This window comes from Melopsittacus undulatus, chromosome 11, assembly GCF_012275295.1.
Source record: "Melopsittacus undulatus isolate bMelUnd1 chromosome 11, bMelUnd1.mat.Z, whole genome shotgun sequence".
Taxonomy (NCBI): Eukaryota; Metazoa; Chordata; class Aves; order Psittaciformes; family Psittaculidae; genus Melopsittacus; species Melopsittacus undulatus.
In genome coordinates, this window is record NC_047537.1 from 13,194,613 (window position 1) to 13,210,132 (window position 15,520).

Here is a 15,520-nt window from a genome sequence, read left to right on the forward strand (position 1 = left end):
GATAAAATGATTTCTCATTCACTGAATCACAGACAAATCGCTTTAGCACTTAGGTTTTCTCTGACAGTTTCTCATCTATGTCAGAACCAGCTTAAAACTGGAGCTGGTATGTGAGTAGATCTGTGAATTTCACACATTCACACATGGCAAAGCGTTCTCTTTCTCCCCCACAGCTGTAGGAAACACAACGTGCGTCAGCCATTGGCTTTGAGAAAGGAATCCTAGTTGCCATTGCAACTGCCAATGTGCTCACAGGGTGTCCTTGACACACTTCGGAGCCAACACAGGAGAGGGGATCTTCCCAGTATACTGGGGGGCAGGGAGATGGACACTATGTGGAGATGCTGCACTCCATCCCCTCACTGACTGCTGCCTCCAGAGGATGGGCTGAGTCTTTAGTTGAAAAGAACAGCTTTGGGTCTAGTGTCATTGCTGCTGTGTGCAGTTTATCTTCTAGGGCCAGATACACTACAACAAGCTTTTGTGAATATATTAGAGAAAACACTGGCTCTTATCACTAAAGGCATTTATTCTAAGGACACCATCCGGTCAAAACTGGCCTGAAGTTTCGGCCTTGCTTCATAAAATCTATAGAAAAATACAATGTATTCTCTTCATGTTTTCTTCCCCTTGGCTCCAAAGGAAAGCATTCTTTAAAACAAAATATTATTTTGTATTTTAAGCTATTTCCATCCTTTAAAATACCCTGCTCGAGAGCCATCTGACTCGAAAACAGCTCTGGGGCAAGGGAAGTCAACCCAACAGCTCATTACAAGTGCAAGTCAAACCAGTGCTGCCAGAGTGAGCTTCTAACACCCTGTTCCCCAGCAGTCAAGAGACTGGTTCTTCAAAAGACATCATGAACTCATGATAAAAGAAATGTGATTTTCTTTTCAAGCTGTCCCTGCTCTCTGACTCCTCAGGCTATTCTCGGTTCACACTTTCAGTCTTAGCTCCTCACGTAGCTTTCTTTTTGGTCAAAAACCCCCAAATCCTCTACTTATAAAAATGAGGTCTATAAAGAACATACTGAACATCAAATGTCTCTCTATAAAAATCACACAATTTGACAACACTGTAAAGAGATGATAGTTCATACTCTCACAGCTGTAATCATTTGAGAGATTATTAAATCCTAATGATTAAACACAATTTCATTTGCAAAATTAGGGAGATAGGGTTTTCTGAAGGATGTTACACGGTTTCTAAGCAGAGCAGGCTCCACAGCGTGCTCAGCAGTTCCGCAAGGGACCCTGAGGCTGTCTCCTCCTGCCAAGGTGATGCGCACCCGAGGCACACAGGTTCTCAGGGAGGTTTGGGAAAGTCCCACCACAGTTTGGCTTCCCAGCTCTCTGTCTGTACAAAGGCTTGTAGAGCTTGAAGCAGTTCCTATGGGAACTTCTGCAACAGGGTTAAAGCAGAGCAGCTGGATGAATGCCTGATGCTTGGGAACAACCTTGCGCTGTCAGCACCTTCTGAAGGTCATACATTGTCCATGTGCACTGTGAGTTCTGCTCAGATAGGTTTCTGCAGATACTCACTATGTCTTTCCTTCATTTTCTGCAGGTGGCCCAAATGCTGTTTAAAAAACCCAGCATCCCACAATAAGAGGAAAACAGCTCCTGAAAGAATGTTAAAGTCAAACTTGCATCTGGCTTGAATTGATAGATTGGATCATTCAGGAAGGAGACGTATAGGCAGATGAATTACTCCATTTGAATACCACTGTTAATTAGAAGGATTAATGTAGAAAATGATGGATTATTTGCCATTTTCCCCATACTAGGTTTTGGGTTGTATTATTCATTCACTGAAGGTGTTGTTTTCTGTTTAGCTGCACTATTTGAATTACTCAACTCACAAGAAAAATCTCCACTGAGGTACAGTTAAAGATATGAGGTTTTGTCAAACTTCAATCACCCCTCAACGCAAAAAAGGTTATTTTAAACCTCCTTATTTCTTTCATAGAAGCTGACTGACAAGCTCACTGCACTGTGTGCCCCTGTCTTCATTCAAACTCAACCTTGCTTTCTCTCCACATCTAAATTATACTGGAGTTAAAAAGTATGTAGTGCCATGACATGTCACTATGCAAAAACATCCTTCTATTTATCTGTAGCACCCTTCCTAGAGCATCAGAAAACACAGACACCTCATGCTTGGATGACAGGAGTGGTCTGAGGAGTGATGGATCAGATCTTGCTACCTTTCCTTGGAAAATTCCTAGTGAAACCTGTATCATAAATGAGAAGGCAAGGGCTCCAGCACTCAGCTCCTTCCTATTAGTATGTTTTTACATACAGGTCCACTGAACAGGAAAGCTCAGCAACCAAAATGAGATTTAGCCATGATCATTGTACTCTGGTTGTTTCTAACCACTCACCAGATTCTGCTTGAGCTGCTTCACAGCTGGGGTCACACTGACATTTTTCCTGCATGTTCTGCAATGGTCGTTCAAGAGGTTTTGAGAATGAGCCTTGGGAAGTCAGGCTGTTCTGCAAAGCCTCACTGTCTGTCTTTCTCTTTGATGCTTTCCAGCAAATCAGGGACACAGAGAGAGCCAGCAGCTGGTCGTGGGTCCCTGATGGCAGCTGAAGAGTAGTACTTGTGTATTTCTGAGAGGTTCCCTGGATTTGGCTGTTAGAAATCACAGATGGGCTATTACTGTGGGCCACTGCACAGCAAAACTTAAGAGAGAAAATATGTCTTACGGACTGGAAGAGCTCAGCGTCACTTCCCGCTACTCTGAACTATCCTGTCTCCAGACCTTCTTTAAAATGCAACAGTCAAAGATCAAATCAGACTGCAGCAGAGGTGTGGCCAACTCTGAGTGAAGTGAAAAGTATGTCCCCATGCTCTGTCAGACTATATTCACTGCACAAGGATGCTCCTATTCAGGTATTGGTGATTCTTTGGTCCACTGATGCACTGTGATGTAGGGATGATACAGGGATCAGAAGCCCCTCCACAAAAGGCCATCTCATGTGCCTCAACACAGGTAAAGCCTCCGTGTTACCATCAGGGTTCCAGAGATTGTTCCCAGTCAAAATATAGCTGAGCACTTAATCCGCAGTCGTCAGAGGTGTTCATGTGAACCAGCACTGCCATGCAAAGGAAATGTTCATGAGCTCTGCCACATTACAGAAATAAGGAGCTCCAACAAGTCCCTTATGGCAGATCTGGGCTTAAAAGGCAGAACTAAAGGGGTGCCATTTCACCTCATTGCCTTTCCAAAAGCATCTTATACATCTAGACACAGTATACCATGTCCAAACCAGGATGACTGCTTGTGTTCCCTTAGCTGGCAGCAGAGCTTGGCCATCAGACCTCTCTGCTGTCCCTCCTGGCTCCACAGTCCACTGGCATCTTCTCAGGAGTGCACTGCCACTGGTATTCTTTCTATATTTTAAGCAAAGCAATAAGACTTCAAAAGCTTTACAATGTCCAAAAAAGACACATTTGGTGTCTAAAAGATATCTCTGATGAAGCAATTATTTCCCTTTCCTTCTATTTAGAAGGTGAAAGAGCTTTAACATTCAAAATGACCAGCTGACAGTAGGCTTTGTGTCATGGGTAGATTAAGACTGAAGGACGACACTGCTGTAGAGGCCTCTAGAAAAACTCATTTTCCACTCTGCAATCAAACCAACAAAGTATGTCTTTAAATCTTTGATGTGATCAAAATCTCTGCTGTATTTCAGATAAGCATCAGACAGTTGGCCAGCAGGTTATAAAGGGAAAGGAAAAATAAAGGTAAAATGTTCTTAAGAAGTAATTTTGTGAGACATTGGGAATATTTCTCCAAGATTTGAGTGCTAGTGAGGACAGATGAATGGCCTTAGGAAACTTCTAGATGAGAGCAGATAAATGCACATTGAAGGGTCACAATCAATGTTTTCTATCAAAGTTGCACTGAATGGCTGAACATCTGAAGAACTGAGTTAATGGAAAAGACTTAATTAAGCCTATGACTTTCTGGCATAATAAGAATTCTGACTGTACATGGGAAGCTGTGCAAGCCCTTCCTATCGGACCGGCCTGATCAAAGGACTTTGCTTATGCACAAAGAGTTCAGCAGATTGTGTCACAATGAATCTTTGACAAGCATGAAGAATCTCAGTGCCTAGAAAGTACAAGAAGTGAGAGCTGGGAGCAACATTACTGCTCTTTTGTCACAAACAGCCCCAGTTCTCTGAAATGCAAACTATGATTCGGTATTTCATCTCCTGAGCCACTCACACAATCTGATCATCTGCATGCTGCAGAATTATAAATATGGAGTTAATATACTACTTTGTCTAGTGCTGTTCTCCTCCTCGAAAGCTGAATTCAGTATTTAGAGCTCATTATTCAACATCACATTTATTAAACAATGCCCTTTCAGCAGCGTTTTCATATCTACATAATGAAAATCCTTCCTCTTCAGAAAAAGCTGAGGGAAATGATTGGGATGAAGCAGTAATCCAAGTTGGCCAGGTGTATTCTTGCTGTATATTAACTAGCTTCACTTATCCTACGGGACACATCTGCATTCAGCAAAGAAGAGGCACGGCAGAAAATATCACAAAGAAAATCAGGCTTGGGAAATGAGTATCTGTGCAAAGGAGATCCAGAGCTGCCTGCATCCAGCCTGCAGGAACACACTGCTGCGAAGAGCCACATGCACACAGTTAACCAGGGAGCACAGTTTTGGAGGAGGCACAAAGCCAGAGAGCAACATGGGCACAGGTCCCCAGGAAGGGCATAGAAGGAGCTGGAGCATGGGAGAATCTTACAGCACAGATCCCTGGGGTCACAGGGAAATCCATTCATGCAGCCTCTCAGTGGCCTGAGAACAAGCCTCATCTTCTAAAAAGGAATGGTTTTAGCCAAGGCAACCTTGAAAATGAAGGCAAGAAGGGCATGAGCACCAGCTTTAGTAGTAGTGGTAAAGCTCAAGAAAAGCTCAGCTTGACTGTGGGTATGTCCATATGACCTTTCCTAGGCAAATACAAACTGCTCTGCTGAATCCCTAAGGAGCACTGGCATTGAACAGAAGATCCGTAACTATGCCTTGTGTGAGGCTCCCCTATGAAGATGTTCTAGAGTAAGGCTGAGACACACTACGGGAAGGAGGAGTGCCTATCTGCCTATCTCATATTCCAGCACACTGATACAGTGAGGAGAAGACACACACTTTCTTCTTGCCTGCTGTTCTGCTCCTGAATCTGTGGCTAAAGAAGAGATCCAGGCATGAACTCACCTGGCAACCTGGTCTGGGACATGAGGGAACTTTCACTGTATGGATTTAGATGCTGACAGGGCCAGAAAACAACTGCTGGACCATTTTACTTGTTAGTCTAGACACAGTCTGCAACAACCACAAAAAACCCAGTGATGCCCTTTCTATATCCATGATCAGAGTGGAACCATGACACGAGCTGTCTGTCCTAGCCCTGTGGATAACTGAAGAACAGCCCTACAAGCAGAATGGGTTTTACACATGGTTGAAGGGACCACAGTGCACCAATTCCGTGAATACTGAATACAGGTATCAATACCCTCATCTTATGATGCTGGAGAACTTTTCGAGAAGGAAAGCAAAAAATGGGGGAACAACTCTACAGAGGACAATCTCCACCCTGATTCTATGTTAAGTTCAATCATGCAACAACAATATCAAAATGGTCATTGGACATGGCTATGTCCTGATGTCCTGTGCAGTTTGAGCAGTAGCATCATTGTACATTTGGGACCTAAGGTGTGTCCACACATTTATTGGTAAGGTAACCAATAGCCAAGTCAATCTTGCACATACAACAAAGACCTTTTCCAGAAGTACCAAGAGAAACGAAATCTCTCAGCTAAGTCCAGGGAACACAGAGGGTAAGGAAAGTACATCAGAGTGTACTAAAGGAAATACAAAAAAGGCAGAAAACCTCATTAGGAGTAAAAAATACTTTGGACTTCCCAAGAGGTCACTATTAAGTACCTGCAAAAGGCAGGCCTTAGAACTTAAATTATCAACTCTATTGAACGCCAAAGCCAGGAACTCAGCAAAGGCACAAATTTCATTAAATGATACAACTTTCTCCCCTTACTGCTCATAACTAACCCTTCAATAACACAGAGGCCGTATTTGCACTGAGGATAATGACTGTGTCCTTTGCTCCCATCTCCCCTTCTCCAGAGCCTCCACAGGTACTACTATTTCCCCCATACACGCTGTCTGATGAACAGAATCAAGTTAAGTTCAGAGCAGTTTTCCTTGACCTGTACTTAGATTGAATTAAATTCCTGTTTCAGCCTTAGAAAAGCACCTAAAAAGCCTGAAACTTTACCTGTTTTTCCCAAGTCTATCAGCAGATCTAGTAAGAATATTACCCTTCCCTACAGACTGTGCCCTTCTGGGCAGGCACATGGTTTTCTTCATCCAGGGATAAATACTGAGCTTCACTGCTTATAGTGAAAAGCTCTGTAAAACTTCTTACTGAACTGAAAAGATGCTGGAAGCCTAAATCATGCACGTGTGTCCCCCAGACAGATTCCACATCATGAACAGAACAACTGCAGAGGACTGTTAGCCTTTATGTATTAATCATCAAACAACAATAAACACTAAGCCAAGTCACACCAGGCTCCTTGCATGCCCAGAGTCCTCAACATTTAATGAGGCTTCCTTTGAAGTTAATGTGCCCAAAATGGGAGGCACAGAATGGGCCACAAATACCAATATTGATTTCTTTTGGCACTGCTACCTTGGCCTGAAAGCCCTGGCAAAGAGGAGCACTTTGTGGAGGAGCATTTTCTATGTTTCTGTGAAGAATGAAGGAGAATGCTAAATTCCACTTTGAATTTGAACTATGAATCTAAAATGTATTTTGCTCAAGCCTTGTTGAAAAAACAATTTATTATAGCACTTAATCTTCCCGATGAAAGAAAAGGGGATTTTAGCCTACTAATAAGCTGTGTAGAAGCCATGACTAATTAACCTAATTATAGCAGTCTGTGACAAAATGTGATTATACTAAAACCATGCCTCAAGTAACTGGAGTTGCCAAAAACTCAAAGTCTAATAAACAAACACACATTAATAGAACATAAACACTAATATAATTGAGACCAGCCATATTATTTATAGCCAAATCAATGCTACAATCATCACAGAAGACAAATCTGAAGTGTTCAGTAGCTGGTAATATAGAATCCACATCCTAAAAATCCTTTATGCTTTTGTCTATTCTGGATATGTCAAATAGATGTTAAGAATAAAGCGTGAAGAATGGACGACTGGGATCTGTTGTTCCTTCTGGTGTTGATGACCCTAAGCTGTACCAACTTCATCACAGTAGTGACGCTGTTGCAACACTCAGGATGAAGCACACAAGGAACATGGAAAGTCATTTCACCGACGTTGAATGGAACTAGCCAGCACAGAAGGGATTATCCCAGAAACAAAGCTCACTGCAAACTTAGGTGTCTGCTTGGAGAATGTACTACTCATAAGTCCACACTAGCAAAGACATCCTTGGGCACCACAGGAGCACTGTGTTTCCTAAGATGCATAGAAAGAATCTCTAAAGACAGAATCAGAACCCAAAACCTCTGAAACCTCTGGAGAAGGGAGTTCCCTCTCCAGATGAAATTTAGAGGACTGAAGTAGAAAGAAGCTTTGTGGTGCAGAACACTCCCAAGCAGTGAAGAACGCCAACCCAGAAGGACTCCAGAGGAACTGGAATGCACCATTTACCCTCTATATCCCCCACTGAGCATGCACAGGGACAGAGCAGAGTTGAAGAGGTGTGAGATTACAGGCAATAATCTGTATGTACATCTATACTCTCTACAGACTGCACAGCCCAGAGACAAAATACGCTGTTGCAAAGCATGTATTTCATGGGTTTGATGGCTGAGCTCCCTGATTATGTGTGTTGACCCTAAGTGAACTCTTAATTTGTCTTCAAAAGAGAGACAAAAATAAAACTGCTGCTGTCTGAAGAGCAAAATGCCACTGCTGAACAGAAGATGATAAAAGAAAGGGTGTGGAATTCTTTTAGTTCCTCCATTATTATGGAAATATGCCTTTTAGAAGATGAACAGCACTGGTTTAGTGAGAAGTTCCAAGCTTATTTTATGGCTGAAAATGTGATGATGACATTTTCAATGGGAGTTAGGCCATGTGCGTGCACAGAATGCGTCAAAGATGACAACTCCTGGTCAGGACAGACACACCTGGTATGAACTGTTCCATGCTACAATTTGAAATCACTATGGGTGACCTGGGTTAGAAACATCCGCTTCATTTGACTTCTGAACTACAGTGTGAAACTCAGTGCTTTAAATCCACATTACAAGACAGTGTTTGCCAGGTGAGGCATAGCCTAGCATGTGGAACCATAAGCCAGGGCTCCTGGTTTACAAGATTCAAACAGTAAAAGAATATCAGAAATGTCTTGGGTGTAGATGAAGATGTTTTGCCTGGCCACCCTCCAGGAACCAGATCCATTCTCTGTGTAGCATGACAGAAGGGAAAGAAAGGGAAAACCACAATGCCCCAGAGGAGAATTTGAGAACTATCTCGATGAAAGCAGGATATCTTCACTCCCTACTTTACAGCACCAGGAAGCATGTTACAACTAGATCTAGTGCCAGAGACTGAGCAGGAGCCCCATTAAACCAAAAGCTGCAACCTCAGATCCCCCCAGTGAACATGCCTGAGTTGAAGAACATTTTGACCCCTTCCAGGTAACCAATCACATCCTGCTGAACCAGGTCCAAATCCAACACAATTCACATCGGTTGGCAAATTAGAGCAAAGATAGGATAACTTACATGTCCTTCAGATGCAGTTCCTCACCTCTCACTCTAAACATGTGGCAGCTGTTAGACCTTTGCATTGCCAGGACAGTATTCTTCTGCAGAAGGTCTGTCAGCTGCCTCTCCTCTATTCCTAGCACATCTCTGCAGATGGTTTCAATACATTGAATTGGATTCAATATATTGAATTCCCACCGCCTCCCAAATACAGTGAGGATCTCCATGTCCTTTACAATCTATAACCACATAACCATAGACTGAACGGGGCTTGGAGCAAACTGCTCCAGTGGAAGGTGTCCCTGTCTGTGGCAGGGGTTTGGAACTGGATGAGCTTTAAGGTCCCTTCAACACAAACCATTCTATGATTCTATGGTATTCTCATTCCTGTCTTAAAGGGAGAAAAGCCTTAATCTTGGAAGGGAAAATCACCTTCTTGGGGACACACAGATCATTGGGGTACAGTCATGAGGAGCCCACAGAGACAGTCTTGTACCTACAAAACTCTCTATTTCTGTGGCATTTCTGTGCTCCTTCTCATTTAGGGTCAGAACTTTGCTCACCAAATGCTTTAAGGGCCAACCTGAAAGCTGCTAAAAGGAGATATGGGAGGTATCTCCCATAGAGAGGAGATACAGGATGCTGATTCACATAGCCCATGTAAAGCAGGTACCTTGATTCCTCCCCAGGAGTGATTAGACAGGAAGTCCACAGGGCTTGTGACTCTGGTCTGTGCTGGATATCTTAGAAGGAAATCCAGTTCTACTGCATTGATTTCTTTATTCATCAGAAGTATCTGTAATTCCAAACAAACAAGATACCCTTGAGCAGCCAGGATACAGAGCAGGACTATACTCAATCAGATTCATTATTTAACTCATGTAGCTGCCAATTTTGTGGCTAAAAGGTAAACAGTGCCCTGGGTTGAAAGGGTGTGATAAAACTAACCATAGAGGTGTTTTGGGTCTCCCCAAAAGAGGACCAGGAATGAGTATGGAAATTGGCAACGTAAGTTTGGGAAAGCTTTGTGCTAAGGGCTGCGATCCAGGCTCATGGCTAACACACAGAGAAGTCCCTGCCAGGGACAGTGGCTCCATCACTGTGCTGGGCAGCCTGTTCCAATGCCTGAGCATGCCCTCAGTGAACACATTTTTCTTCATATCCAGTCTAAAATATATGGAATACATGGAATAGGACTGCCAGAGCAATGCTTGAGGTAGTTCTGGATGCATGCTCAGAGCCCAGCCAGAGCCACACGGCTCCACACGCATTGGCTAGAGCCACGGCTCCATGCTCACTGCCAGACTTCTGGAATCATAAAGTCCAAAACCTTGAATACCAATCCTATATTGTGGAAAAAAGAACAGTGCTGGAGTGGTGAGTTTGTTATTTCGTTGTCACAGACCTTAGGCCCTATCTCATTATTGCCTCCTGGTCATGGCATTTGAAGTGTGCCGGCACCTTCCACCAAGTACTGAGGTGCTTGGTTCAAGATCCAGCTGCTTGTTTATATGAGTGAATCCTGGGCCTCCTCACTCAGCTGCCTCCATACACTGGAACTGTAGATTCTATTTTCCTTACAGCTCAAAGTGACCCATTAACTATTTTTAATGCTTAGTGTAGATACAAGCACAATGTGTGCTACTTCAATACTTTATGTAGAGATCTATATTAGAAAAAGATAGCATCCTTTGGGTCAGAATTATGGCTGCCATTGCAAAAAATGAACTGACTTTTTACACACAGGCAATTTATTAACAAAATACAGTGTTAAATTGGTTTATGTGTGTCTATAAATGTGTGGATACATACACTTCCTTTCCATTTCACACCTAGTTACATAGAATGAAAAAAATCATGGCAATCACTAGATCAAAGATAACGAGACACAGTGTTTCAGCACCTCAAATTTGCATTCTCCATGGCAGGGCATTTACACAGTCATTCACTGCACAAAATAAATATCAACTTTGCAGCATCGTGCCAAGAACTATTCACTGATTGAATTTGATTTCAGCATAGGGATATACAAAGGTCTCCCCGCTCTGATCGCAGACCGAAAATTATACTAACATACCAGCCAAAGACAGCAACTATTTAGCAAGCATTTCTTTGGCCTTCAAGACCAGCTTACTTTGCCCTTTTTTCAGGTCCTGCAAGTAGGTATTAATCTCTCCAACAACCATTTGTCAGCACAATGCAAATCAAACACAGCATCTGTGACTATTACCAGCAAGAAAATCAGATCCCCAGCCCTTGTGTTTTCTGCTCTGATGCTGAAGGCCAGGGTTGTGATAGTTTGAGCTTTTCTTGCATGCCAATACCTTTGCCTATGAAATAAATCACTGCATGCAATGGTGTTGCTTACCTGGAAGGTAACTTGTGCAGTGTAGGTCAATTTATCACACTCAAACAGCCCCCGGGTTGTGTACTGGAACACAGAGAAGGTAATGCTGTCGATGAGGTTCAGCACGCGCGCCTCCAGGCTCTCATCCGGAGGTGCCCTCTCAATGGCTTTCTGAAACACAAGTCTGAAGGCCTGGGTGGGGGGACACAGAGGACACCAGGGGTTTCTAAATGCAGTCTGCAAGCTCCTGGGTATCACCTGAAGCATTGCAGTAAGCAAAGCCACCCAAATACTGTACACGTGGAGCCACAGACAAAGCATTCCCATCTGCCCAGCAGCGTGGCACACCAGCTCCAGAAGGCAAGGGACCACATCTAGAGACCAGCTCCTGCACCTGCCTTTAGCTGCTTTTCCAAGTACAGCCAGGCAGACGACATTCCCTATGACACTGTTCTCCTGGGTTTGACAAAGTGCAAACATGGGCTGCCTGAACTAGGACACATATAGGAAACATTTCTCTGACCACTTGTGCTCTCTCATAGGGATTACACAGTCCAGTTTCTGCAAAAGTTGAGCAAAAGGAAGGAGAAAAAGGAAGCTACACCTCCCACTTCCCAAACATTCCAACTTGGAAAAAAGCAATTCCCCTAAATAGGAAAGAAAAAATGCAATGAATATTTTACTGTTTGGGTTCAGCAAACTCCTCTGTGTGCTGAGCCGAACCCAGAGCATGAGCAGCAGGGTCAGAGAGGATCCTGCCCCTCTGCTGTGCTCTGGGGAGACCCCCCCTGCAGCCCTGATCCAGCAGCACAAGAGGGACCTGGAGCTGCTGGAGTGAGTCCAGAGGAGGCCATGGAGCTGCTGTGAGGGCTGGAGCAGCTCTGCTCTGGAGCCAGGCTGAGAGAGCTGGGCTGGGGCAGCCTGGACAAGAGAAGGCTCCTGAAGGGGAGACCTGAGAGCAGCTCCAGTGCCTAAAGGGGCTGCAGGAAAGCTGGAGAGGAGCTTGGGACAAGGGCCTGTAGGGACAGGCCAAGGGGAATGGCTTGAACCTGCCAGAACAGGGGAGACTGAGCTGAGCTCTTAGGCAGAAGCTGTTCCCTGTGAGGGTGCTGAGGTGCTGGCACAGGGTGCCCAGAGAAGCTGTGGCTGCCCCATCCCTGGCAGTGTTCAAGGCCAGGTTGGACACAGGGGCTTGGAGCAAGCTGCTCCATTGGAAGGTGTCCCTGCCCGTGGCAGGGGTTGGAGCTGTGTGAGCTTTAAAGCCCCTTAAAACACAAACCATTCTGGGATTCTATGAATCTATGAAAGGACTAGATGAGAGAGGAGGGTTGGACTTCTTCTTATGGAATTGGGACCCATTCCCTTGGGGTTGGGTATATGGGCTGAGAATGCTGCTCTTATATAAGATACTAAGGATTCTTATAACAACATTCCTGATATAAACGAGAAAGGACAAAAAGCCTTCTTGAGCTGCCCAAAGAAAATCCATCAGCAAATGATCAAATTCAACTAGAAAAAGAAGAAGAAAAAGAAAAGCAAAGCCTAAGGCCTGACAAGCAATGCAAAGGCTCCATACAGTGGGACCCAGCAATAGGATACAACCAGGCCAATACGAATTAATAACACCAGCCGGATGAGGCATGACTTTGTTGGCAGCACTAGTTTTATGGTACTACAAAGGAAAAATGATGCCTCAACAAATTCAAGTAACACTGATACTTACTGCATTATTAAATAATGGCAGAATACATTTTCCTGCTGAACCTTTCTTTAAGTTGTGTTAAACCAGGCTGCAGAGTCATGCATAAATCTTGTGTGCTCTAATTTATAATGGGCTTCTAGCTGCGTGGTTAGGAGTTTCAAACTACCTCTCTGCATCTTTACACGATGCTTTATGATGTGTCATCAGAATTTATTAGCTAAAAACATATCATTCAATAATTTTCTATGTATTTATACACACTGCAAATGTTAACTAGAAAACATAAACCAAACCAAATACAGGAGACATAGTTTAAAGGTGAAACCTCAGAAACTCCTGGATCTATTATGGATGTGGAAGGAAGGAATGTTTCAAAGGGCACCCTCGGACAAAAGGGATTCTGTCCATTTTTCTGATGGGTATCACAACGTATGAGTTGTGGATATAAAAAAAAAAGCTTCATTGTGGATGAGGCTCCAAATATTGTATTCGCTTCTCGATTACTTTTTCCAGGTCACTTGTCAAGGTAAGAAATTCTCTGGAAGAAGTTCTAGCCTAGGATGCCATCTCATTTAACCCTCCCTCCCCTGAACCACCTTTCTCCTGTGGTAAAAAACAAAAAGCCTTCCAATTATGAAAACATTAAAACTGGAATTCTTGGATGAATACCCAAAAACCCTTGGGTGTTACTGGTCAGACGACTGGGACTACTCTGCCAAGGCGAGAGACTGCACTTTCAGTTTTACTGCAGCAAGTCCTGCTGAAGGGGGCCTGCAAGGATGCTGGAGAGGGACACTTCATCAGGGACTAGAGTGTTAAGACGAGGGGGAATGGGTTCAAACTGAAACATGAGAGATTTAGGTTAGATATAAAGGAAAAATTCCTTATTGTGAGGGTGCTGAGGCGCTGGCACAGGGTGCCCAGAGAAGCTGTGGCTGCCCCATCCCTGGCAGTGTTCAAGGCCAGGCTGGACACAGCTTGGAGCAAGCTGCTCCAGTGGAAGGTGTCCCTGCCCATGACAGGGGTTGGAACTAAATTATCTTAAGATCCTTTCCAACCCAAACTATTCTATGGTTCTATATCCACACAGGCACTGTGACCCTGATGACATCACAGATACAGAACCAATGTAAGTATAAAAAAAAGACTGATGGAGCAAATGACTCCAAATGCTGTGTAAAACCTCAATGCATAAATACATAAAATACATAAAAAAGCACTTTGCTGGTTCTTTTCCCATATGATATCTTTTAAATCCATTGCATGTTTTGTTCTTCCAGGCCAAGGCTCTAAATACAGAGAAAAAGAACAAGTGGCTTGCAAGGTTCTGCTTTGCAAAGGCACTTCCTGGGTTTTCAGTAACAAAGACTGTCAATGCATCACTGAGCCAGGCTGTATCTTTCCAAAGAGTTCAACTACTGAGAAAGTATCCAAGCAAAAGGAAGAACAGGCTATTATGCCTTACCTAACCTGATCCTAGCCTGACAACTGGCATCAGGCTGACTGGCACATTCAGAGCTGAGTAGGGTCCCTCACTCAAACCCAGTACCCAACACAGCAGGACCTTTTCTTTTGGCATTCAGACCACTCCTCACTGGGGCTTTGCAGTGGTGCTGAAACTCTGCTCCTTCCACAGAGGGCAGCAAGGAACATGTTCTGCTCAGCATTTGCCATAGGTTCTGACCAAACCTTTCCCAGTGAGTACTAAAGAGTAGCACAACACAACTTAAGTGTTGCAAGCTGGTGCTGGGCACTAATAACTCCATCCCATTAATGGAAAAGGAGGAAGTGTTCTTCCCTGCGAGGGTGCTGAGGCACTGGCACAGGGTGCCCAGAGAAGCTGTGGCTGCCCCATCCCTGGCAGTGTTCAAGGCCAGGTTGGACACAGGGGCTTGGAGCAAGCTGCTCCAGTGGAAGGGGTCCCTGCTCGTGGTCTAGTGGAAGGTTCCTTCCAACCCAAGTCATTCTGTGTTTCTTCTATGAGTAATGTGTTAAGTAGGCATATAAAGAAACAAATAATGCAAAGCTTTCCCATAAAACCAAAGAAGCGGAACAGTTTAGGTTATGAGCTCAAATATCCCCAAGAGACCCCAGATGATGACTGAACTTCAGCAAGATCAAGAAGCAGCAGCATTGCCTCCTGCAGCTGTGGAGTGGCCCATGGCTCATAGACAGTACCTTCAGAGAGAACTGGTACATGGGATGGATGGCATGGAGGTCGTTCATGGTGAAGTAGAGCAGAGAGGCCCGTGCAGCAGCAGGTCTGTAGTGCTCTCTGGCCTCATTAATCTTAGTTTCTGTCACCTTAGACTCCTGGACCTGGAAGGAAAACACAGAACCAAGTTACTGTGAAACACCTTTGTGAACTGAACCTGCAGCCCAGGGGAGAGCTGGCATCTGCCACAAAGACATCAGCCCTGCCAGTGGGAAACCCAAATGCCCTAGAACCACGGTGCAGCCAGGCTTGAGCCGCCTGCTCCCCATGCCCCCTTCCTCTGTCATGTTCTCCATTGAACTGCATTTACCACCCTGTGCCCAAGCCTGTTTCCCTGAACCCCCTCCGGGCTTCTCCCTGGATCCCTGCTCTTTACTAACTGGAATTGTTTTTCTCATCAATGAGTTTCTCCTGCTAATTGCCCCCCTCCTGAGCAGGTCATTAATAACCCAGGGCTGAACAG

The 15,520-nt window shown here is 44.3% G+C and overlaps 1 protein-coding gene across 1 annotated transcript in view; it reads right to left on the reverse strand.

Moving 5' to 3' along the window:
* The window catches only part of DNAH9 (dynein axonemal heavy chain 9), a 170,770-nt gene that overhangs the window by 42,330 nt on the left and 112,920 nt on the right, over window positions 1–15,520 (reverse strand). The window contains exons 57-59 of the mRNA XM_034067817.1: window positions 15,021–15,161; window positions 11,162–11,332; window positions 9,467–9,589 (exon numbers count right to left, since the gene is read on the reverse strand). Of these exons, the coding sequence (XP_033923708.1) occupies window positions 9,467–9,589; window positions 11,162–11,332; window positions 15,021–15,161 (435 nt within the window). The remainder of the gene's footprint in view (window positions 1–9,466; window positions 9,590–11,161; window positions 11,333–15,020; window positions 15,162–15,520) is intronic.